Here is a 25,085-nt window from a genome sequence, read left to right on the forward strand (position 1 = left end):
CAACGATATGTTGAAAAAGGACGCCAAGATAGAATGGACCCCAATAACCAAAAGGGCGTTCGAAGAGATCAAGCAAGCAATCGTCCAAGCGCCGGTTCTGGTAAGCCCTGACTACCTAAGGCCCTTTTACATTTATTCCTTCGCCTCCGAGCACACCTGTGCAGCAATCTTAACTCAGCGAAGGGAGGAAAAGGGTGAGCACCCGATAGCATTCATGAGTACTCCGTTGAAGGAGGCTGAACTAAGATACCCAAACATTGAAAAGCAGGCCTATGCGCTAGTCAAAGCCATCAGGAAGTTCCGGCATTATATACTTAGGAGTAAGATATATGCCATAGTACCAGATGTCGCAGTGAAGACATTATTGATGCAAAATGAGCTAGGCGAAAGGAGAGGCAAATGGGTGACCATCATTCAGGAATATGACGTTGAAATCCAGCCTATGAAGCTAGTGCGAGGTCAGGCCTTGACACAAACCCTCGCGTCTGAATGCTCAGGAATCGTACATCAACAGTATTTGATTGAACAGGTCTCCCCAGACAGTTGGTACGATGACATAATTTTCTACCTTCTTAATCAGAAATGCCCATCACACCTCAACCCAGTGCAGAAAAGGGCACTAAGGATGAAGAGTAGCCGTTTCATGCTGCAAGGTGCCGTCTTATACCGCAGGAATCATGAGGGCATTTACCTGAGGTGCGTAAATGAGGATGAAGCACGCCAGATTATAGAGCAGTTCCATACCAAGTTCGGAACCGGCCACGGATCAGGCTTAGCAACGGCTCACCAAATCCTCAGGGCAGGCTATTATTGGCCTTCCTTATTTCGAGACACCCACGAACATGTAAAGAAATGTCATGTGTGCCAAGTATCCGCAGCAAGGGAGCGTACCCCAGCTATGCCACTCCAACCAGTCATAGAGGTAAGACCATTTGGCCAATGGGCGCTCGACTTCATAGGTACAATCAACCCACCCTCCTCTGCGCAACACAGGTACATTCTAACCGCTTCCGATTATTGTACAAGGTGGTCTGAAGCTCAATCGTTGAAACAATGCAATGCTGATGCTGTTATTAAATTTTTAGAGGAGAATATTATTACACGTTTTTGCTGTCCTCATGCTCTAGTCTGTGATAATGGTTCTGCTTTCACGTCATTAAAATTTTCAAATTGGGCCTTCAATTACGGGATCACTTTAAAATTTTCATCTAATTACTATCCCCAAGGTAATGGTTTAGCGGAATCCACAAACAAAAACCTCCTGAGTGTGATTAAGAGACTCCTAGACAAGAACCCGAGAGATTGGCATACCCAACTCCGATTTGCCCTTTGGGCAGACCGTACCCGATGCAAGGCCGCCATTGGAACTTCTCCATACCACTTAGTATATGGTCTTGACCCCATCTTCCCGATACAATTGAGAATACCAACTTTGCAGTTCATGAGCAAATACCTAGGAATCGATAACGCTGCGGAAGCCAGGTTGTCCCAGCTGTTATACTTAGATGAAAAAAGAGACGACGCTATAAATAATTTTGCCAAACACCAAGAAGTAGTCAAGCGTTGGTTCGACAGACGGGCAAAAGTAAAGGCCTTTCGCATTTCCGATCTTGTTCTTTGTTGGGACAAAGCTCATGAAAGAAAGGGAGAGCACGACAAATTTGATAATCTGTGGCTCGGTCCTTTTCAAATTTCAGAAATTTTGGGAGAGAATGCATTCCGACTCAGGACCCTAACAGGCGAGGACGTTCCCTTGCCCGTGAATGGTCAATTCCTCAAGCATTATTTCCAGCCATAGGCTTCCCCAAGCCTTTTTCATTGTGAATAGCGGCTCCGTTTTCCTTCCTTGTCTTAGCTTAGTTTCTTGTTTTCCTGCTCCATTTTTGGGACCCCTGTCATTTTCTCGAAAGAGGCCTTCGCCATGTACAAACGCTGGTGCGACGCCAGATTACTGTTACCATCTGTTTTTGGAATCCAAGCTCGGGGAGACTTTTGATTAATGGAGCACCCCATGATCCGTCCGGTTAGATCTAGACGACCTTTCTCTACAAAATCTTGTCCTAGTCAAAACCTATCCACAATATCGCGATTACTGCACAGATACACATAAAAAAAACTGCATACAATCAGTTGCTAATCAAAGGGACGCTATATCGATGAAAGGTCCGTGGCTACACTTCAGCGACCACTGTTATGCTCAATCCCGCGTAGGCTTCATTGCCTACTATTCCAAAAAAAAAAGAAAAAGAGAAAAGAAAAGAAAACTGATCAAGCGCTCTGAAATCAAGCGTTAAGCGTAAAATTGGCAAAAGGGAATGCAGGCATCTCTGCCGGTATAAAAAGAAAAAGGGATAAAACCTTCTTGCCGGAAACAGAGCAATCTCTGTGAGCTAACAGGCGATAACTCCGCCGGGGCTATAGACGCTTGCTGGCAGCGGGGCTCTATCCAGGTTGCTTTTGGAGTATTAGCCCGTTGGACATCTCGACACAGTGAAACATTGATGCCACAACTTTTTCTAGGCTGGAATGAACCCCATTTGCACACACTAGTTGATCCGACTTGCGTGTGATTTGATTTGACTATTCACATTATCTTATTTTGAAAGATTCTTCTCCTTCTCTCCTCTCGGTCGTGGTGGTTAACCAGAGATTCTAGGTTCGATCCGAACTTGCGTTCCCGAAATGACTGGGAGCATTTCTCCAGCAGAGTCGCCATTTGTTGTGCGTTGCACACGCCCCCTGTCGCCGACAGGGTCCCCCTTTCCAGTTTTGAGTTTTTTGATCGTCATCCCGAGAATTGAATCAGAGTTTCTCGTATCTCCTCGAGCGAGTTCGTGATCAGTCCGTAAGCTGATCAACGTTGGAGTAGTGAACCAATGAGCCCTTTTGACTGATCTGGCTTTCGGGCGTAAATACCGAGAGTTTGTTCCAAAATTTCAAAACTTAACATAATGCATCTCCTTTTCGGACCCCAGGTCCGAACTTGGCGAAAGTCAAGTTAAGGTAAAAAAACGTTATGCGCTCCTCTTTTTGGATTTAAGTGTCCGAAAGTGAAAATTCAAAATTTAAAAGCGTAAGGTGGAATTCCATTTTCGGACCCCAGGTCCGAAATGTCCAAAATCAAGTTAAAACGTAACGCTGCGCATCCATTTTCGGACCCCAGGTCCGAAATATCCAAAATCAAGTTAAAACGTAACGCTGCGCATCCATTTCGGACCTTAGGTCCGAACTTCAACAAAGTGAAGTTTTAAAACATTGTGCAAACATCGCATTTCGGACCCTAAATGACAAAGTTAAAGTTTTTTTAAAAAAGCTACATAAACACCGTTTTCGGACCCTAAGCTCTGAAAAGGGCGAAATAAGTTTTAAAAAGCAAAAACGCACACCATACATACTTCGGACCCTAAGCTCTGAAAAGGGCGAAGTAAGTTTTAAAAAGCAAAAACGCACAACAAAACGCATACTTCGGACCCCAAGCTCCGAATAAAAAGGGCGAAGCAAGGCTTTAAAAGCAACCATATTAAACACGCGCTTCGGACCCTAAGCTCCGAAAAAGGCAAAGTTGGGTTTTTTAAACATAACAAAACGCGCATTTCGGACCCCCGCGTCCGAACTTAAACCAAGGCGAAGTTAAGTTTTAAAACATAGTGCGAACGACGCGCATTTCGGACCCCCGCGTCCGAACTTCAACAAAGGCAAATAAAGTTTTAAAAACATAGCGCAGCATCCATTTCGGACCCCCGCGTCCGAGCTCCAACAAGGCGAAGTTAAGTAAAAACATAGTGCAAACAACGTTTTCGGACCCTAAGCGTCCGAAATTCCAAGATGAACGTTTAAAAGCAAAACATAGTGCGATTATCGTCTCCAGACCCTAAGCCTCGAGCGCTGGCAAAGGCGAGGAAATTAACCCTGTGAGATCGCATTTCGGACCCCAGGTCCGAACCTCGGCGGGGATGGAAGCTGAAGGCGACACAATCATTTTCGAACCTTAGGTCCGAACACAAAACGAAGGCAAAGTTAAAAGCCAATGCGATCATCTCTCCCGACTTAAGCTCCAAGCTTTAATGCAGAAAGCGAAGTCCAAAAGCAAGCGAAACTTTAACGCAAAAGGCACAGTTTGTAACGCGGAGGCCAGGGCGAGCACACCCGCGAAGGTTAGATTCGAAAACCTCCAATTCGAAATTCGAAAGGAACTCTTAAATCCGAAAGCAAGGAGGTAAGACACCGCATCATCCTCCCATCAACCATTTAAAATTCAGGTTGTTAGACACAGAACCATGTGAAATTAATAAATCCTCTTTCATCTTCCAAACTGCGAAAATTTAAACAGGAAGGATAACCGTTGGGATTCAAATTTTGCAGGGTCATCCGCTCGCCCCGCACGACAAGGTCGGGTAATCACCCATCATTCGCTCCAATCAGGTAAGTACGCCTTATCGCGTACGGTCATTTAAAATGTGTGAATCAAATAGGCAAAATACGCAAAATTTGAAATGCTTAGAGTCTGCATCTCCGTCATTCGAACATCCAAAATTTAGGATTCATACCCGAGGTTTGACCGGAAACTGCATCTCTTTTCAAAATTCTCATGTTTTGCCTTTGTTAAAATTAATCAAAAAAAAAAAAAAATTCGAGAGTAAGAATGCTTAGTCATGAATCTTCAGGAATATGATGTTGTAGAAGTTAATTAGATTGTTAGCCCAGAGTGATATTTAAACTAATCTCGGTCTGTTGAAACACTTCTGTTATTATCTAACCCGCATCGTCATTCTCGAGTCACCTTGTAATCCGTGTCTGGCTGTGCAGGATAAATGCCTAAATCAGCGGCAGAATCATCAAAAACACCCGCTGCAGCAGAAACCTCACGAGCATCCAAATCAGACATCCCACGGAAAGTTGAAAGAATGAAGTATCAGTATCAGAGGGGAGGGTTAAGAGAGTCAAAGGTCCAGAGTATCTGGGACAACATTGGTGACACCGACCTTGGCCACATTGATATTCAGGATTTCAGGGATCGGGTCTTCTCACCCAATGCATATGGCAGGCCTAGGCAAATGCTGGAAAGTGGCATCGCCCAAGCAGCAGGTTTTCCTCCAGCAATCCAGAACTATGAATTAGTAGTGGAAGCTGCTCGGCATTACGAGCCAAAGTCCAGATTAGTGCTTCTGGAAGATATCACTATTGCCGACTTCTCCCCTGAGGCTATCGGCGATGCATTTGATATCCCCTTTCCAAATAATCCCATAGCTACAACAATGGACGAGGCACAGGGGGCGTATGATATGAACCCAGCTCGATGCAGGGCACTAATTAACGAAGAATGGTTCAAAGAAAAAAGGGCTTCAAGCACCAGGATTGTGAAAAAGACCCCCAGAAGTGACTTTCATAATGAACATGGCGATATGGTCACCTTACTTAGCCGAGTCATGGGACTCCCTAAGTCCAACTACTTTGAAGAATGGATGTTCTATTTTACAGAACAGGTCTTTGCCGGAAAGTCTAAGTTTGACTGGGCTCAGATCATAAGTGATAACATCCATGCTCAGCTGATTGAGCTTGAGACAAAGAAGTATTTCACCATGACCTCCTATTTGGTCTATATGTTCGCAAAGAACCAGCCACTGCCAGGATTAATAATGAAAGGTGAGATCGGGAATGGGCCTGGTCAGGTAAAGGTTTATGATTGCTACCCGCAGCTGCACTACCAGGATATAGCTCAAAGGGAAAAGAGCAGCCCGGCTTACGCAGTTGGACAGTACGAACGTGTCAACGACGCCTTCACAATGCGCCTAGTCAGGCTAATGCAGGGAGGGTTACACATAAGGCTCTCGGAGCAAGCTACCATTTTAGTGCAGAGGTATGGGGCCTGGTTTATTCAGTTCCCAAGATTCTCCTACATCCGAATTGCTGGCTTCGAAGGTGCCCCCCTTCGACTTCCGCGGTACCCAACCGATAAAGTAGTCCTCATGGAAGTGGCAAGGCAATCACGCCCTGCCGGCATATTATTACGAGAAAGCAAGCAGGCTGGATTCGCATTTCCAATGATCATAGGCAACCATGATGTCCAATTGAGAACTCCCACCCTAGCAGAAGAGTCCCTTGCAGAGCTAGCCTCTTATGGCCTACAGGAACATTTCCCAAGAAAATGTTTTGATCATGACAATTTGGCAAAGAGAGCTTACGGTAGGCGCTACAGAGCAAAGGAGTCAATTGAAGATTACTGGAAAAATTGCTCCGATGACTACGAAGTCAGGCGACGGGAATATTCTAGATTGAGTGTGCAGCAAATGCGACTCTTTGAGTACCGTCGGGTCCCGGATCAGCTCACAGACTCGGGGAATTGTCTCCAAGTCCGGGAATTCGAAGCAGTGAGGCATCTCTTGCCAGGCGTCGATTGGTCTCGAGACCCAATCACGGATTTCGAAGCAGTCATGACAGCCCCGGCAAGATACACAGATCAATGGTTACAACACCAGATCGAGAGGCTAGTCCATGAAGGGGTCCAGTTTACTTACCATCTGATGGGCAATTTCGACTCTCAGTCTTCCGAAGATGAAAGGACATCAGCTGAAAAACCAGAGAAAAGGAAGAAAACTAAGGCTTGCAGAGGGACTCGGACGTCCAAGAGAACAAGGAGGGAGAAGATTCCCATAAGAAGGCCAGAGACCGCTTCATCTTCAGACCCCAGTTCGCCCGATGGTGCCATAAATTTGGATTGCATACCTGCTCCGCCTTCCCAGAGCGACATAGAGGCATTCCAAGCCAATGATCCTCCTGCTCCAGATATGCCGGACACCGAGCAAAAGGGCCCCAATTCGACCAAGCCGGGTGACCAGATAGAGGAAGGAGAAATCCCATCCACCCAGGGGATCGAAGTGCATGAACCTACCCAGCAGAGCCGCCATGAATTACTACTCCTCCATGCAGCCAAGGACGACTCAACTGTCGAAGGGGAACAAAGAACAGACGAGATCCATGAGCTCGAGGGAACCAAGGAGCCACCATCACAGGAAGATATCAGACAATTATTCAGTGAGATAGGGGAGAACTCAGATGCAAACAAAGAGCTTCCTCCTTCTTCCACCCCTCCGATGGCGGGACAGCTGTTAATTTGTGATCAGCCAGTTGAAAGTATGGGAGCACAAGGTGCTAACTTAACCCTATCCTCAACCCAGACGGTGCCTCAAGAGTGGCTGATCGCCAGAGCTCAGCGTAGGGCCGCCACCAAGGCGCCCATCGACCTTGAAGACATCTTCTCACGAATGGATCAAACAAAAGTAAAAGGGAAGAAGAAACCGAGAACATACTCTAAGATAACCAAGGATGGGCAAAGGAACCGCACTCTTCATATTGCTACCCCGCCCGTAAACAAGCTAGCAGATCAAATAACCCTTGCAGATTATAGCATTACGACTGTCCCCATCGGACGAGCTACAAAAGAGCAAGAAAAGGAGGAATTTAAGGACTCGGTGCAAAACATACTCAGACAGCTCGAGGAAATCACGGCTGAAAAGGACATGTATCGAGCCCGTGCTGAACAAGCCGAGGGATACATCGATAAGCTCCTACGGCCACTACACAACCCCTCTGAATCCCATATTCCCCCAATGGCATTGGCGCAGAGGACCACAACTGAATTTGAAGGAATCCGGGATACCGCAAAGGCCGTTAAGGAATGGGTGCAAGACATCAAGAAAAGGGGAGAACAGATCCTCAAAGAAGTAAAGGAAATGGCTCTCCATCGAGAGCTCACTCTCGTCAGGTTGTTGGAAGTAAAGAGAGAATCCCTTCACATGCATGAAGTAGCGGCCTCTACCCTTCCCCTCCTAAGAGCTCTTTTCTGGACACATACACAAATTCCCACACTGCCTGACATCTTGAGTCCCCATAGCATCAGTGTTCTCAAGGAATGGTATTGGACCGTCACCATGAAGAACGATGCCCAGGAAATTATTGACAAAGAAAATGACGCGTGTGAGGCGATTCTGGGGAACATGCAAGAACTAGGCAAGACCATCCTCCGATCAATGGTTTCGGGGTGGATAAATGACCTGTCCGACAGTGTAATCCGGCCGGATTGGGAGGGAAGATTGGGAGCAGATAAGGCTTCTTATTCCATTGAAGACTTAAGTTTTGCTGGTCAGTTCCATTCAGACATATTATGCTTCGAGCGTAATCGCTCCAGCTGGAAGGACGGTTTAAGGCACGTGGACCAGTATCTCGAAGGCATGCAATACAAAATTCGCCACCCTCCCATGCCCCCTTTTAATCCCCTCTTCCAATTATGCATCAAGTTTCAGGAATATGTCCGCGAGGAACGAGCAGCAGGTCGTGATTTATGGCGAGAATACCTGCATGGCGAAGACCAGTTTCTGCAAAAGGAATGTGAAACCAGAATAGAGAAAGCAGTTTCTCAAAAATGCTTTTTTCCCCCCCAAGTCTTAAAAAGTGCACTTTTGTCCCAAAAGGGTGACAGTTGACTTTTGGTCAACATATTGTAAAGTTTTTTGTGCACCTCCCCTTTTTGGATTATTTCAAAGTTGTAATTATCCTTTGGTAGTTATTGCTCCTTTTGAGTAATTGTAGATATTTATCTCCCTATTTATGAGTGTGGGTCCCTCCTTTTGTAAGGATGAATCTGGGCCACTTGTTTAGATTAGATCTTGGCCATTCATCCATTTTTGGAAACCTATTTAAGGGGACTGGTTTTCCCTCATTCAGGAGGAAGTTCTTGAATTGTTGCGAAAGCTCTGAAGAAATTTTGCAGGAATTAATACAATGGATTGAAATTACCTTCAAATTTCCTTGTGAGTGCATGGTCTCCTTCTTCATTTAAATTAGAAAGCTTTTAATTATGTCTGTTCATTTTATACAGCAGTTCTTACCAAGCATCTGATAGAATCTCCACAGTCCATACCATTAGAGGATAGCTGATTGCTTTTTTTCCTTTCTGCATGGTTAATCTGGGCTATTTTATGATTCAGTTCGATTATCAAAAGTACACGTATCATGAATATAGAAGTTCTAATATTGTATTTGGTAATATGAAAATCTGGTTTCTCCTTTGAAGATTGCACTAAGTTTATGCAAACATTGTGTCTGAATGACTGATGATGCTTAACCTGGTTTCCTGGAGGTGTCTGTCTGCTTGGGTAAATCTGTTGTCCTAGTTAATATTTACTGTTCTCTCTCGCTACCCTTCCTTTCTTTCCTCCCAATTTTATCCTTTTTTTAGAAATCCAGTCTTGCTAGGTCAGCTTCAAATAAATCAACATCACCTGAAAGAAAACCAAAAGAGGTCCCTGGGAATTCGCATATGAAATTACCAATCAAACGTAAGCCCCCTTGTGTTTCCAGCATAAGCACATCAAGCCACTGAGAGATCCCGCAGTCAAGACCTGACAAAAGAAACCTTGAGGTAGTCTCCTTTGATCAAACTTAGAAAAACAGCATTAGAGACTTCCTTATCTCAAGAGAGAGTAGGATAATCAGTCGGCTATTCTATTCTGCGTTGGCCGTATGGAGTTTGCAGCAATGCGATTTCAGACACGTCAACAGTTTGAAAACTGAAGGATCCTCCAAAAACTAGATTTTGCAATATAACTCTTGGAGGTCTGAAACCACTCTCGAACATCTTGAAAGTATATATGGAATATAACTTAAAGTATAAGAAAGAAGAAAGATAGAAGGAAATGTCACTTATTAGAAGGAAATGTCACTTAAATGTTATATTCCATAAAATGATCCTGATGGAGAGTTCAAAAAGTCAAATTTCGCTCTTGACCCTTCCAGAGGGTCCAAAGCGAATTTCGCTCCTGGCCCTTCCAGAGGGTCCAAGGCGAAAATCAACCTAGGACTCATTCCTTGCCTTATTTGACCAAATTTTGATTTGCAAGGCATTTTGTTTGGACTTTGGAATTGATTGAAAACCTTGAAGAAAATGATGGATTTTAGCCTGGAAGAGGAATTCCGCTCCTGACCCTTCCAGAGGGTCTAGAGCGAAATTCATTTTAAACTTCATTTGCCACCTTATTTGAGCTTGAAACCTTGTTCCTGGCCTTGAAAATGATCTTACCTTGCCCTGTGAAGTGGTTTGAAACTTAAAATTTGAGCAGTTTAGCCTAAAAATGAGGATTTCGCTCCTGACCCTTGTTGAGGGTCCAGGGCGAAAATATTGTTTAAGCTTATTTGTCACTAATTTTGGCTAAATTTTTATGTGCAGGGTCTCCTGGAAGGAAGATTGGATGTCACTTGATGCATTTGGAGGTTTGAAAGCATGAAAAATGGTGAATTTTGGGCAACAAAAATAAATTCGCTCCTGACCCTTGCTGAAGGCCCAGGGCGAAATTTTGAATTTCCCTTATTTTGTAGTGAAAAAAGTCAAGTCTTGGGCATGAATGAAATAAGGACAACTCCCTTTACCCTCCGGAGAAGTTTTTTGCCAAAAACCAAAATTTCACTCCTGACCCTTGCTGAGGGTCTAGGGCGAAAAGGCTTAGAAGGAGGCTTTCTTGCTTGGTTTGGTTGAAATGAAGTGTCAAAAGCATGATGAAAGATGAGAACCTACCTTGCAAAGGAGTTTCAAGTTGGAAAAATGAAGATTTATAGTCAAAATTGCAAAAGTAGCTCCTGACTCTTGCTGAAGGCCTAGGGTGAAATTTCCAAGTTCTTCCCTTTTTTTGCAAAATTAAGACAAGATCTTGCTATTCATGATTTGGATGGGAGGGAGGCATGATGTTCTTTGCCTTAGAAGTGATTTCAAGTTAAAAGCATGAAGAAATATGCCTAGAACCCAAAATTCGCTCCTGACCCTTGTTGAGGGCCTAGGGCGAAAATCCTAAAATCTCCCATTTTGCCTTGCAAAACGAAATCAAACTTGGATTGGGAGAAAGAAGAAAGATATTTCCTAGCATTGTGAGGTGGATTGAAGTTGGAATGATAAAAATGAGCTACAAAAAGCAAAAATCGCTCCTGACCCTTCCAGAGGGCCCAGGGCGAAAATTGCAAATCAACCTATTTCCTTTGAGTTTTGGCTAAGGCAAGGATGCACTAGGGTAAAAATGGCCTTCAAAAACATGATGAATAAAGATTTGCTTCCAAAACTTGATGATTCTAAGCCAGGGAAGAAAAATCGCTCTTGACCCTTGCTGAGGGCCTAGGGTGAAATTTTGAAAAACCTCTATTTTACCTTGCAAAAACAAGCCAAGCTTGGGTGGAATGAATGAAGAAGACCATCGCCTTGCGTTGAGTAAAGGATTCAAGGCAAAATGATGGAGGAGTAAGCACAAATTTGAGAAATCGCTCCTGACCCTTGCTCAGGGTCCAGGGCGAAAAAACCCTAAATGCACTTTTCCTCCAAAATTCAAGTGAAATCAAACCCAAACTCCAGTAAAAGATGCCATTTGGAGTGCCTTGGTGATATTTTGGATTTGCAAAAATAGGATATTCAAGGCCTAATTTGGAAAATCGCTCCTGACCCTTGCTGAGGGTCCAGGGCGAAATTATTGTCAATCTTCATTGAGGCCTTAATCAAACATTGATATTCCTCAAATCCCCCAAAATTGCTAAGTTCAAGACATTTGGAAAGACTAAATCAAATTCGCATTAAATTTGGGGCATTTTTAATTTAATAAATTAATTTTTAGGCCTTGAAATAATTAAAAAATCCACCTTTGGGCCTTGTAATTAATTTTGAAATTTAAAAAAAAAAAAAAGGTGAGCGCTCAAGAGCATTTATTTGCTTTTACAAGCAAGTCGGCCTCCTTTTAGGTGGGATTTTATCTTATTTTATTATTAAAAAGTTAGGTCGACCTCATGGTTGAGTAGGGTGAGCGCTCTATATAATGAGGGAGTATTGCTTCAAGTTTCAAATCATTCATTCATCCTTCTAAGTGCGAAATTGAGGAGCAATTTGAGGAGCGAAATCTAGTAGAGTGGAGGCGAAATTTTGCTAAGTGTTGTAGGCTAAAGAAGGAGAAGCTCTTTTGGAGGCTAATGGAGGCGTAATTCATCCAAGGGAAGACCACAATTCAAGCCTTGTCCATCAAAATCCGGTCTTCTTTCATCATTTTTCAAGGTTTTATAGTTAGCCTTTCAAAGGAGGAGGTATGAAGAATCATTTATCATGACTTATTGTGATTTCGTAGCAATTTTGTAAAGTCTAAGTCTTGAAAATCCAATTTCCATTCATAATTAATTTGAAAATGTATAATTCTTGATTTATCATGTCTTTTTCAAATTAATATCTTAAGTTATACCCTTGAAAGGTCTTGAATTCTATGCTTTAAGGTTTGATGCTCAAAGACAAACTTTAATCTTTTGTGTAGGCATCGAATGGCGACCCCAGAGTCGGAAGATCAACTACTTAGCAAATTCTCAACAAAGAAGATCAGGCAAGGATAAGGGCGACCTCCTCCAGTTTAGCATCGACAAGGATGGCCTTCTTCGGTCAAGCGTCATCAGGAATAACCTCTTCCAATCCAGCATTCCAAGGCGAGGTACATCATCATCCTGCACATCAAAGATAAAAAAGGTCAGAGCAAGGGTTCGTTGAAGAAGCAGACAATTTCAGAAGAGTTAATTAAAGCTAGCTTCTCGACAACATCAAGTTGAATATCTACCAAGTTACAAGTGTCAGACGAGGTGGCATCCCAGTCATCACTTCTCCAGTCGGTTTGGTCCACCTCAGGGTGTCCAGATTCAATGTACCTAACTCATGGGAGATGGCGCAAACTTCGATGTACCTACCCCAGCTATCCATTGGTCGAATTTTCCAGAGAAGACATGTGTCCAATAAATACAATTATTTCATTGGTCAGAATTGAGTTTGTTGTAACAAACCCTAATTAGGGTTTTCATTGTAGAATCTTGGCCATTGATCTCAAATTGATCTTAGCCATTGAATTGTATTAAGAGCACTATATAAGCCCCGACACTTCATTTTGTAAAGGCTAATAGAAGGGTAGTTAAGGAATAGTGAGTCATTAGTAGTTAGAAGGTGAATAGTCAGTTGATAGAATAGCAATTAGAGTAGAATAGGAGGACAAGGCAAGAAATTGTTGCCATTGATTGTAAATAAACTCCATTTTCATTGAAGTAATGGTGAAGTGTGTCGTTTCTTGCAATATGCATGGTTTCTTGTTGAATCTTCAATTCTAGATGGTAGATGATTAGATCGAATGAAGGAAATTGTTGAATGCACCTGTGTGGAATCCGTCTAATCCAAACCACTAGCCTCTTGCTGATGGTAAGTGCGCCTTGCGTGGTCAACTGACATAAAATGAGCTTAATCTCAAGTCGTCACACGTCTATTGTTCATGCATTAACTTGAATGATGATCAATATCTGATGGTGTCCGATTTGAATATATTTGAAGCATCCCCCAGAAGATCGCACTGAGTTGGTGTTGAATTGTTCATCTTGATGGTGAGACCCAGCCCAGGAGGACTCCACCTAGTCATTCATCCATCTTCTCGCATTCTAGGTAGTAGAGTAAATTTCCTGAACCTTGCATCTTTTGCCATTTGTTTGTCTTCCAGTTAGTTAGTAGGACTTGTGATTCCAGCAAATTAGACATTCAGTCATTGAGTGTAAGTCCCCTTGTGATTCTAGCAAAATCACATCATACCACAGAGAGCTTATCCACACGTAGAGATCCTACAACAAAGAACCTTGAAGTCATCCCGATTGATCCTTTTCGCGACATCTTCAACATTCGGAGACTTTATTCAAGAGAGGATAAGGTACCCTTTAGGTATTTTATTCTGTGTTTGGTCGTGTACAAGATACACATCAACACAACCCCAACTTGGGCGATTTTTCTAGATTGCTGTCATCCTCCATTGTTGCAGATCAAGGCTACCATTGGCATCAATTTTCAGATTTCCATTTTAGCACTAGACTTGGGAAAATTTCGATTTTGCTTGGAGGCCACATTTTGGTGGATTTTTCATGCATGTTTGTTGGCTGCTATCACTTCCAGCCTGCTAATTCGCTTCAGATCTGAGGTTTGCTTCAGATTTTGACCTCCATTAATGGCTGCCATTAATTTTCAGACTTAAGTTTTTATTGCCCAGCCAATTCCAACTTAAACATTTAGCATTCAGAGGTATTTTATGGAGTTTTCTGTGCACTTTTTTAGACCATTTTAATGCTATTGCAGGTCTGAAACTCCATTGTTAGGCGGTTGTCCTCAGAAATTTTCATTTCCAGCCACCTAACCAATTTTGGTGAATTTGCTTGGGGCTGTTTCCTTAGCAATTTTTCATCATTTTCAGGGATTTAAACCACTTTGCAAGGTGCTGGTAAGTCTGAAGTGTTCGATTTTCAGACTTGTCCTCAGAAAACTAAATTTTACCAGCCATACTTACATTCCAGAATATGATTGTTTTCATCAATAAAATTGATTTTTATTGATTTCATGCACATTTTGAAGATTACAACATGTTTTGAAAGTCTAATTTTTCAGGTAGTCTTCAGAATTTTGACCTCCATTGTTGACTGCGGAAGGTGTCTTCAGACATTCATTGTGTGAAAACACAACCTTTCACACCTCTCCTTAGTCATCATCAATCCGGTATACTCCTTTGCATTTCTTTGCTTGCATATTTTCTAAGCATAAGGAGGTATAAATGAATTTTATGGAAGGCTTCCATGCCTTAGTGTTGTCACACTTTGAACGTAATTGCTAAAATTTACCAAGTGTATGGATTATTTTCCTGACTCCATGCTCTAAACTAGCTAAATCTCTAGAAAGTCAAGAATTTTATTACAAGTATTTATTTTTATCCTAGGACTAACTTCCAGCTTCGTATAGGTGCGATGTCAAAATCAGGATACAAGGAAAGGAAAGAGCTGTTGAAGACGTTGGAGACTGAATTTTATCCAGAGTTCAAGATTTCATCCAGATGGAGGGAGATCACTGATACCAACATGCATTTCTTGGACTTCGACAAGATGCAGCGTCGGATGTTCGGATCCAGAGATCAGGTTCCCTCTCCAGCATATGCGAATATTATGAAGAGTGGCATTTTTCATGCCGCCGGGTTTCCACAATCCATACAGTGCAGTGAGTTGATCTTGGAGTGTGCACGATGTTACGATCCACTCACAAGAATGATCAAGAGTCCCAAGGGCGTTGTCATCGCCTACCTTGCCGAGGATGCCATTGCTGAGGTATTCGGAATTCCACGCGGAACAGATATGAAGGATGTGACCAAGGAGGATTATGCAGACAGATACACGAAGAAGATGGGTGTATGCAAGAGTTTAATTAATAAAGAGTGGATGATTGAACCTAGGAATCATCATTCCAAGGCTCCCAAGACACTTATGTGCGTAGATTTTAAGGAGGAATATAGTGATTTGATATTCCTACTCAATAGAGTGATGGGAATGCCGCAGGGAGCACTATTTCATGGATGGATGTTCTACTTCATCCAGGATTGTCTTAGAGGATCACTAGTGAATTGGTCCAAGATCATAAGCGACAATTTGGATTTTCAGTTGAGGAATGTAGAGCGGTCCAAGTCATTCACCATGACTTCTTACCTAGTGTACCTGCTTGCACGATTTGTTTCATACAGAGGATTAATATGCAAAGGTGAAGTCGGGAATGGGCAAGGACAATTTAAGAGTTATGAATGCTACCCCCAGTTGAGTATGCACAGAATTGAAGACTATAAGAGAGTGAATGATGCATTCACTATGTACATCACACAGATGCTGCAGGGCGGAATCCATAGAAGATTGTCCAAGGAGGCAACAGAGTTAATAGAGAAATATGGATCGTGGTATATACAGTTTCCCACTTTCACATACCTTAGGATTCATGGGTTTCAATCCGAACCCTACTGACAGAATGATATTGTTGGAAGTGGTAAGACAGCTTCTAGAGTTCAATGTTATCCAGAGAGAGAAGCACAGGACAGGAATGACATTCCCTATTTCAGTTGGGAAGACGTTAGAGGTCTGCCAATCCGCCATAGCTGCCAGCACTGCAGGTGAGGAGATTGCATTCTACAGATTTGCTACCTACAAGAAAAGAGAAAGATTTGATCCAGACAAGGTGGTCGGAAGGATTAGAGGAGAGAAGTTCACTCATAAGGTTGACATAGAGGATTATTGGGCCAACTTAATGGACGAACAAGCAGTGAAGAGAAGAATGTGGTCGAGAATGTCAGTAGATTTCATGAGGAAGTGTGGACTTTTCCTCATCCCTGATCAAGTATTAGATGATAGAGATCATACACACCCACATTATGAGAATGAAATGAAGAAGGCAATCCTATTGCCAAATTGGTCAGAGTCAGAAGAGACTGACCTGAATGTATTGATGAGAGGTCTTGAATTTCTCCCGCACATGGGTAGATATGCAGATGAACAGATTAGTTGACATGGGTGTTCCCTTCACTTATGAAAGCATGAAGCTGGAAGAGTCTACTTCCGAGGATGATCAGAGGACTGTTAGTGATGTCAGGATTCATGCAGACAAAGAGAGTCAAGCTCCCAAGAGAAGGAAGAACATGCCTGGAGAAGTCAAGGCTAGAGGGAAGAAGATTGAGGATGTGAAGAAGAAACATAAGACTATCACTCCACTCATCATTCCTTCACCCCCTCCCAGTGTCTCATCAATCGAAGTGATTGACGTAATAGGACAGAATAAGGAGACTCAGCAGTGTTCCAACACAGTGATACTACCAGAGAATATTCAGGAGTTCCATGCCACAACGACATCTGCACCTCCTGATGAGAATGATGACCACCCGGGATCCCCTACTGTCCTTTTGGAAGTTAGCTTGGGAAATGAAGTATATGATTGGACCAGGAATAATCCTGATGATAATGAGGAGGTTATCTCGGCATTGAAAGGACTTGATCGAGAGGTATATCTTGATGATGGTATGGAGATGACCGCTATTCCTGAATGGTTGATGAAGAGTATGGAAAAAAGTAAACAAATGATAGAAGTACAACCTATTGAGGATATTGATGACTACCTAGCTAGGAGTGCTAAGAAGAAGGAGCCCAAGAGAGCAGAGATTTTGTTGCACATAGCTAGAGATGAGACGAGAATGCAGATTGCGCAGATTGCTGTTCCTAGAGCCGGCGTGACAGTGGACACTGCTAGTCCCATGGATTTCCAGATCACTTTAGTTGCCCTTGGTCGTCCATTCGCAGGGCAGGAATTTCAGGAGATTGGTGACAACCTCCAAGCAATCAATGCAAAGTTAGACACAACGATTGCGGAGAATGAAAGGTACAAAGAAGAAAATATTAGACTCAAAGAGTATATTGTAGGGACAAGGCGTGGAGATCCCACCCTTATTTCCCCTATTGCAGTTGACCATTGAATACATTCACACTGCGAGGTAGCGAGAGGTACACATTCAGAGGTGGAAAAGTGGATTGAAAGCACAAGGAAGCAGGCAGATGATTTCCTTACTTAGTTTGTCCAAGCATATGATAAGACAACAACGCTTGTATTCAGAATCCAGTATTTGGAAGGAGTTTGGGAAGAATTCCGGCCTATCCAAGAGAAGACTATTCCATGCCTCCTGGCATTGAAGAAGGTTCCTAATTCCACCTTGGTCAGCGAGAACATTGTGCACAATGGAGACATATATAATTTCCATGGCTGGTATTGTGCACTAGCTTTGAAGAAATTAGCTTATGAGAACGCCCAATCGAGTTGTATGGAGATGGGAGGATTAATTCAGGACATTCAGATGAAAATCCTTGCCTCGATTAAGGAATTATTGGGTGTTGATGTTAGTGATGCTAGTGGTTTACACTTAGCCGAATTAAGAGACAAGATAAAATTTATGTATTTTTGCCAGTTGGACTCTTTGCAGAAGAGTCAGATGGATGACTTGGTCTCTTTGTTGATTCATGTTCATAATTTGCAGAAGCTCATGCCTGAATGGGAGAACACTTTGAATGCTTGCTCGGATTCATTGGATGTGATTGATTTACAGCAGGATACCTTGCCTAGCATTTCCATGGAGGAGTTAGATTCAGTATTGGCTAGATTCTTGGAGTATGCTAGGAGAGAGAGAGATGTAGGGAGGAATCTTCTAGAAGATTCCCTATATGATGACTAGGTATCTTTCTATTGGGCCATATGTTGGTGGCGCCATTTTTGATGTAACCCTAATTAGGGCAATTCTAGGTTTTTGTTGGCATGATCTTGGCCGTTGATCTTAGATCAATCTGGGCCATCCATTTTGTAAGAGACTCTATATATGCCCCTTTGTCTCTCATTTGTAAGAGAGAGTTTTTGTAGAATTGTTGGTATATGCTACAGCTATTTGAATCCTAATCATTGTTCAATTGTTGGTGATTTTGCTCTTCAAGTGTTGTATTTGCATTCATGGTTCTCAATTCCTACAAGTTAGATTAGAATTTATTTTCATGTATGTTAGATTGAGTGGAAGATTTGTTGAATTTATTTGTGTGGAATCCTTAATCCATACCACTAGCCTCTTTCCGCTGGTAAGTGTGCCTTGTGTGGTCAACTGGAATTTGAGTAAGCATAACTTCAACTATTAAACGTCCGTTGACAAGCATCAACTTGGATGGTGTCTATGTTTGATGGTAATAGTCTGAAAATCTTTAGGTATACCTTAGATGATTGCACTAAGCTTGTGTCAATACTTGATTGTGAGACCTCACTTGGTTTGATTCCATTAAATCCATTCATCATTTCCTACATTCCTAGGTTTAGAATAGATTTCCTGAACCCTATTCTTTTTCCCCTTTTTTAGTAAGAAGTAAATCCAGAGCCTTATTGATAAATCTTAAGTTGTCAGCACACTTATTCCGCATCATTCATGATAATCCAAACATTTGCGTAAGTCCCCAAAGTGAAACACAACAATTCACATCAACCATTGAACTTACCCACTCGTCAAGACCTGACATGTAGAAACCTTGGAATCACATTAGTTGATCTCATTCTTAGCATCTGAGGTGATTTTGTTCAAGAGAGGGTAAATTATCTTGGTACTTTATTCTGAAATGTTTTGTGCATAAAAAACACATCAACAAGTAGGTGATGATGTGGGAGGAGAACTCAAATCACTCTTCTTATAAAAAATTACATCTCTAATAATATATTTCTTTGTGTTAGGATCCATAAGGGAATATGCCTTAGACCCGTTACTATATCCAAGAAGAATACATTTCATTGATTTTTCATCAAGCTTCCTTCTTTGTTGTTTAGGAATGTGCATATAGGTAGTGCATTCACATACACGAAGATGAGACATAGATGGCATTACCCCTGTCATGCTTCTTCTGGTGTGATGCCATCAAGGGCTTTGGTTGGTGCACGATTCTAAAATTAAACTATTGTGTGCACAACTTCAGCCCAATATGCATGTCCTAGTTGAGAATCCTTTAACATGCTTCAGACCATGATGATATGATTTCTCTATTCAAAAACTCCATTTTGTTGAGGTGTGTATGTTGCAGTCAGTTGACGTCGAATGCCATTTTCCTTCAGGTACATGGAGAATTTTGTGCTGGTGTATTCATCCCCTTGATTTGAGTGGAGGACACGAATACAATGATTCGTATCTTTCTCCACATGAGTGCAAAACTCTTCGAAATAGGAAAAAGCTTCATCTTTATGCTACAAGTAATATACCCACAATTTCATTGTTTGTTCGTCGATAAAAAGTTGAAAATACATGAAACCATTGTGACTAGGTGCCATGGGGCCGCACAGATCAGTATGCACCAGCTATAAAGGTTGCACGATGCTCACTTGGATAGAAGGGTGCTCATTGTTATTTTCCAGCAATACAATTTGGAACATATAGCACTTAGACTTCTCAAGTGAGGGAAGCCCTTTTACCATGCTTTTCTTACAAAGTGTTTGCAAGTAACTAGTGCTCAGATGATCAAATCTATGATGCCAACACATAGCAAGATCGTTATCCTTCGTCACTAAGGCTTGATTATTAGCAATTGTCTCAAGCCCCTAAACAATTTACCAATCTCAATAGCATTGGCAACAATCTTGGCATTTTTAGACTTATCTTTGATAAGACATCTTTTTATCCTAAGGTTGTGGTCAAGAAATTGATTAACAGAAAGAAGATTTTTAGTAAGTCCTGGCACATACAAAACTTAAATATGCCTGCAATGATGTATGCCAAATTGCAAAAAGATGTCACCAATACCTTTGATGTCGTAGGTGGTATCATCTCCAAGAGAGACTTTACCGTGATGGGGTTTCAATGTGAGAAACCACTCCTTTTGTCCAGTCATTTGCTTTGTAGCACTTGAATCCACATACAAAATTGAGGTTGATTGCAAACCATCTTTGGAAGTGTGGGTTGAAAACACATATTCCTCGTTCAGAGAATCTTCTTTTTCAGCAACATTGCCTTGTTGTTTTTGTTTGTTCTTCTGCTCTCATCGTGTATTGCCACTTTGGAATGGCTTCTTTGGATGTGATTTGTTGGATAATCCTTTAGCCAAGGAGTTGTACTAACAATTTTTCACATCATGTCCAATTCTATCACAGATTGGACACTTCGAAGATCTCAATGAATTACTAAATTTGAGAGGTCCACCAAATTGCTTCATAGACTTCTTGCCTTTATGACGTGTAGTCATGGCATGATCATCCTCACCATGATCTTGGTTTAAAGATTTTTCTTTTTCAAGTATGTTCACAAGCTTTTCAAAAGTGGGTGTCTTTTTTGTGACATTCAATGTTGTCACAAACACTTTGTATTTGGAAGGTAGTGGTCATAGAACAATAGGCACCAAGACTGCATCATCAATGGTTTCACCCAAAGCTTGAAAGAATTCCAACTGTTCTCCATTCTTCATCTTCAGGCCATGTAGCCGACTCTACAATTCTAGGATCCGATACTGATTCTTCACCTCATACACCGTCTTAAGCTTGTCCCATGCATCTTTGGTTGTGGACAAGTCTCGGATAAAAGGCTGAACTTCATCAGACATGCTGAACATAATGATCAATTTTGCCTTTCTATCGGCTTGATCAAATTTCTTCTGTTTATCAGTATTTGTCTTGTGACGTGATGTGGTACCATTGACCACATCCCACACTTCTTCAAACTCAAGTCTTGAGTTTGGTTTTCCATGCAAAATAGTTATTTTTGTGTTGTAGTTGAGAATCTGGAAGAAGAAATTTTGGTGAACTTTTTGCCATTGTGTTAGCGAGTTATTTTATCCTATTTCTTGTCACTCAAATCAGCTATTTTCTGTAGAGGAGAGGATATTATAGGAATAAAATTAACGCCTTATAAATATTGCTGAGTTGAGTAAAGACGTCCTTAGACAGTCGTTTCAAAAGAAACCTTACAATACCTCATTCTGAAATTTGCCTAGTCTAAATTTAAACCAGACCATTGAAACTAAAATATTACATTTTGACATATAAATATTGACTTTCCTATAGCTATGGAATATATACCCATGCTATCAACCTTTGCTCTATCATTTACAATCTCTGGGAAGATTTGAATATACTTAGAATCTCAAAATTACAAGAAGCAAACAAGTTGAGAATCAAGATGAGCCAATACCAAAGAATGAAAGCATTCACACTGCAAGCCAAAACAAGCCTCGGGCTAGCTGTCAATAAAGTCGAACAAGGGGCAGTGCCATAAAAAAAGACAACCGCCTGCTTAATAGAATGCTTGGCCTATCAAAAACTTACATCGACCAATTCAATATGAATGCCAACCAAAGCATAACCCCTCAGCCAAAGTCGATCACAATGAGCCGCCATCTCTGATCTACACAAGCTCATACAAATCAAAGGTCTCCACACAAGTGTGCAGATGTGGGATTGCCATCAGAAACTGATCACGGGTGCACTGTCAGATCAATAAGCAAAGAACACCGGTCTTCAAATCTGTGAAGTATATATACTCTGGAAAATTTAAACTGACAATATTGAAATCACTGTTATGAGAATGATCTGCCAAATGCTGCTAATGAAGCAATGCTGGGTGATCAAACAATAACACTTGCCTATATACAGCCAGCACAAAGATAATAATGAAGGCAAATGGATAGAGGTGCCCGCGCTAGACTCTGCTGTCCACTAAAGATGATCTTTGAATCTTATGAAGCGCGCCAAAGGACGATGCACTATGAGAGGGTCTGTCAGGAATGAGCACCACAATAGGTAGCATGTATCAAAAAGGCAGATCAATCAAATATGCGCCAAATCGCCAAGAGATATATGAACCACCAGATACGACCACGCTCAAGCGATGGGCTAAGGCAATGAATCACAATTGAGAACAAAAAAAAGCCAGTCAAATAGTGAAATACAAAAGAAGTTCGAGCCCTTCAAAGGAGCACCGCAATGAAGAGGGAGAGCAAAAAGAAACTAACCCAGTATATATTAAACAACAAAACCATTACATCTACTATCTGAGCTTTAGTTCATACATTCACTCACCATTACATAAACTTAAACATCTTACAGCTCTGCTGCTTATATCTTTCTCATAGTTATGCGGAGCTGGACTCCCAGAAGAGACTGCATAAAAAATACAGATTCAAACAATATATAGACCAATTACAGACTACAGAGGAGAGAGAGCATACATAAAATAAATATTTTTGAACTTCAATTAAAACTGCATATGTGACAAAGGACAGATAGCAGCAATCTGTTCGAATCCATTTAAATCCTTATGAAGATATATTTTTACTGTTTTTATTTAATACTGAGATTGACTGCAGATGAGGAGGATACAAGTGACAGGTTCAGCTGGAGTAGTTGGGATTACAATCTCCAACAAAATATACAGACCAGAAAATTCAAAAGCAATAAAGGAAAAACAAAATAAATAGACAAAATGAAGTAAAAGCATTAACAATTATTATGTAATTGTATATATAACAACAGAGGTTATCATTACATAACAAAAAGCAAAGAATAACCTGATAAAATGTAAGAGCAAACGAAGCAACAAATTAAAGAAGATAACAAAAAATATAAAAACACAAATAAACGAACAACACAATCTACAAAAGCACCACAAAAAGATACAAACCAGCACTCAATTGGAAAACGGACAATGTGATGGAGAAAAGAGGGGGGACCAAGAGGACAAGAGGTGGGAGACAGTCAGGAGGAATGGTTTCCAAGAAATACTCACATTTGAGCCCTCATCATGATTGATGTTCAATTTACATGGAAAGCATACTGAACACATTAGAAGCACATGCACAGCCCTGAAATTTGAAATTGTATTCTCGTATACATACTAGCTGTTAAAATTCACTAGCTTGAAATCAGAGAAGCACAGTCAAGCGAAGGTATCTGTATCTATGAAGCATCAAATATTAAATTGAATCTTGGAAGAGATCTCTCACTTACATACAGGCAGCTTTTGCAGAGTCATGCACAATCAGATTGTGTACAGTCATAAGAATGCACCTGTATGATGCTCATCATCGAGATCACTCACATGTCAGAAAAGCATATCAGTCCCTTTATCAGAGGACATTTAGTAAGAGTTTTAATGGAAGAATTTTGTTAAAGCATCCGGCTATAATATCTCTCACACCCCTTTTTCTGTTCTTTTATAGTTTTCACTTTTTTTGATTTTTTGCATTCTGGGCTGTAGGGGATAGCTGACTGCCCCTTACAGATTTTAACCTATTTCCAGGACATCACCAGTTTTTTTTTTGCAGATAGGGGATGACCTGGGGATGTTTTCAATGTGTTCCATGGGGACAGAGGGAAAAGTCTATGGGACATATCCCCACAGAATATGGCATTAACCTAATCCAAATTCTTGTCCTTTGTAGGTAGCTCTGATCTTCATCTATCATGTTTATCACTATCAGGCAGATTTTAAGGAATTTTAGGCACTTTGTAAAAAAATAGTTTACTCAAGTGAATGCCACTAGTATAGTACTTGATATATTGGAAATACACAATACTTTTGCTAGATGGCTAGGAGAAGAAATGACTACAGCTTAAGTATTTTAATTTACATTTCATACACCTAGGTCTACCGACATAATTTCATTGCAGGCGTTTTCCAAACTCAATAGAGTTCTAAGGTTTGCATTTCTCCTTTACATGCTGTAACTTATTTTACGATATCATGGTTGCTATTTGCCACACATATTAAGCTAGACCTTTCACCTAGCTGATTGTCGGATGTGGAGAAAATTGGCAAGCAGTAAATATGGTAACTGTTTCTTATTGTCTAGGCATGTAAGGGAAGCTATTTCCAAGTTGTGGAAATCTGCTAGTTTTGTGTACCTTTTTCTGTTTTGATAGAAGAATTCACCAGTTTGGGCTGTGGTTGTACTGATTGGACTTTGAAGTCTTTACGTACTAGTTTTAACTGAACTTCACTGTGACAATAATATCATTTTTTCCCTATACTTTCTTTCTCTGAGTGTGGCCTGATTATGAACAATCTAATGAATCAGGTGGTGGTGATGACACATGCATATCGAAAACGGAGCGGTGTTCGGTACATGACAAATGGATTGAAAGTGTATTATATTCCATGGCTTCCTTTTGTTATGCAGAATTGTCTGCCTACTATTTATGGGATTTTCCCTATATTAAGAACAATTTTGATTCGAGAGCGTATTACCTTGGTTCATGGACATCAGGCTTTTTCTACTCTTTGTCATGAAGCACTTTTGCATGCAAGGACTATGGGTTACAAGGTGGTGTTTACTGATCATTCACTTTATGGATTTGCTGATATTGGCAGTATTCACATGAATAAAGTGTTGCAATTTACTTTGGCAGATGTGAATCAAGCTATTTGTGTTTCACATACAAGCAAGGAAAACACTGTTCTGCGGTCGGGTTTGCCTCCAAATAAAGTGTTTGTAATACCAAATGCTGTGGACACAGCTATGTTCAAGCCTAATCCTAACTGTCGCTCATGTAATGAAATTGTAATTGTTGTTATAAGTAGGCTGGTTTATCGAAAGGGTGCAGATCTCCTTGTGGAGATTATTCCAGAAGTTTGCCGTCTATATCCAAATGTAAGTAAACATATAATTTTCTTTCACAAACCTTACCACAAAATTCAAAGAAATCACCAATC

General features: G+C 41.2%; 1 protein-coding gene across 2 annotated transcripts in view; it reads left to right on the plus strand.

Annotated features, from left to right (window-relative positions):
* LOC131064749 (phosphatidylinositol N-acetylglucosaminyltransferase subunit A) overlaps nucleotides 1-25,085 on the plus strand; it is a 117,855-nt gene that overhangs the window by 66,143 nt on the left and 26,627 nt on the right. For both annotated transcript variants that reach the window (XM_057999021.2, XM_057999022.2), the window contains exon 2: nucleotides 24,451-25,023. In XM_057999021.2, coding sequence (XP_057855004.2) covers nucleotides 24,451-25,023 — 573 coding nt within the window. The remainder of the gene's footprint in view (nucleotides 1-24,450; nucleotides 25,024-25,085) is intronic.

This window comes from Cryptomeria japonica, chromosome 8, assembly GCF_030272615.1.
Source record: "Cryptomeria japonica chromosome 8, Sugi_1.0, whole genome shotgun sequence".
Classification (NCBI taxonomy): domain Eukaryota; kingdom Viridiplantae; phylum Streptophyta; class Pinopsida; order Cupressales; family Cupressaceae; genus Cryptomeria; species Cryptomeria japonica.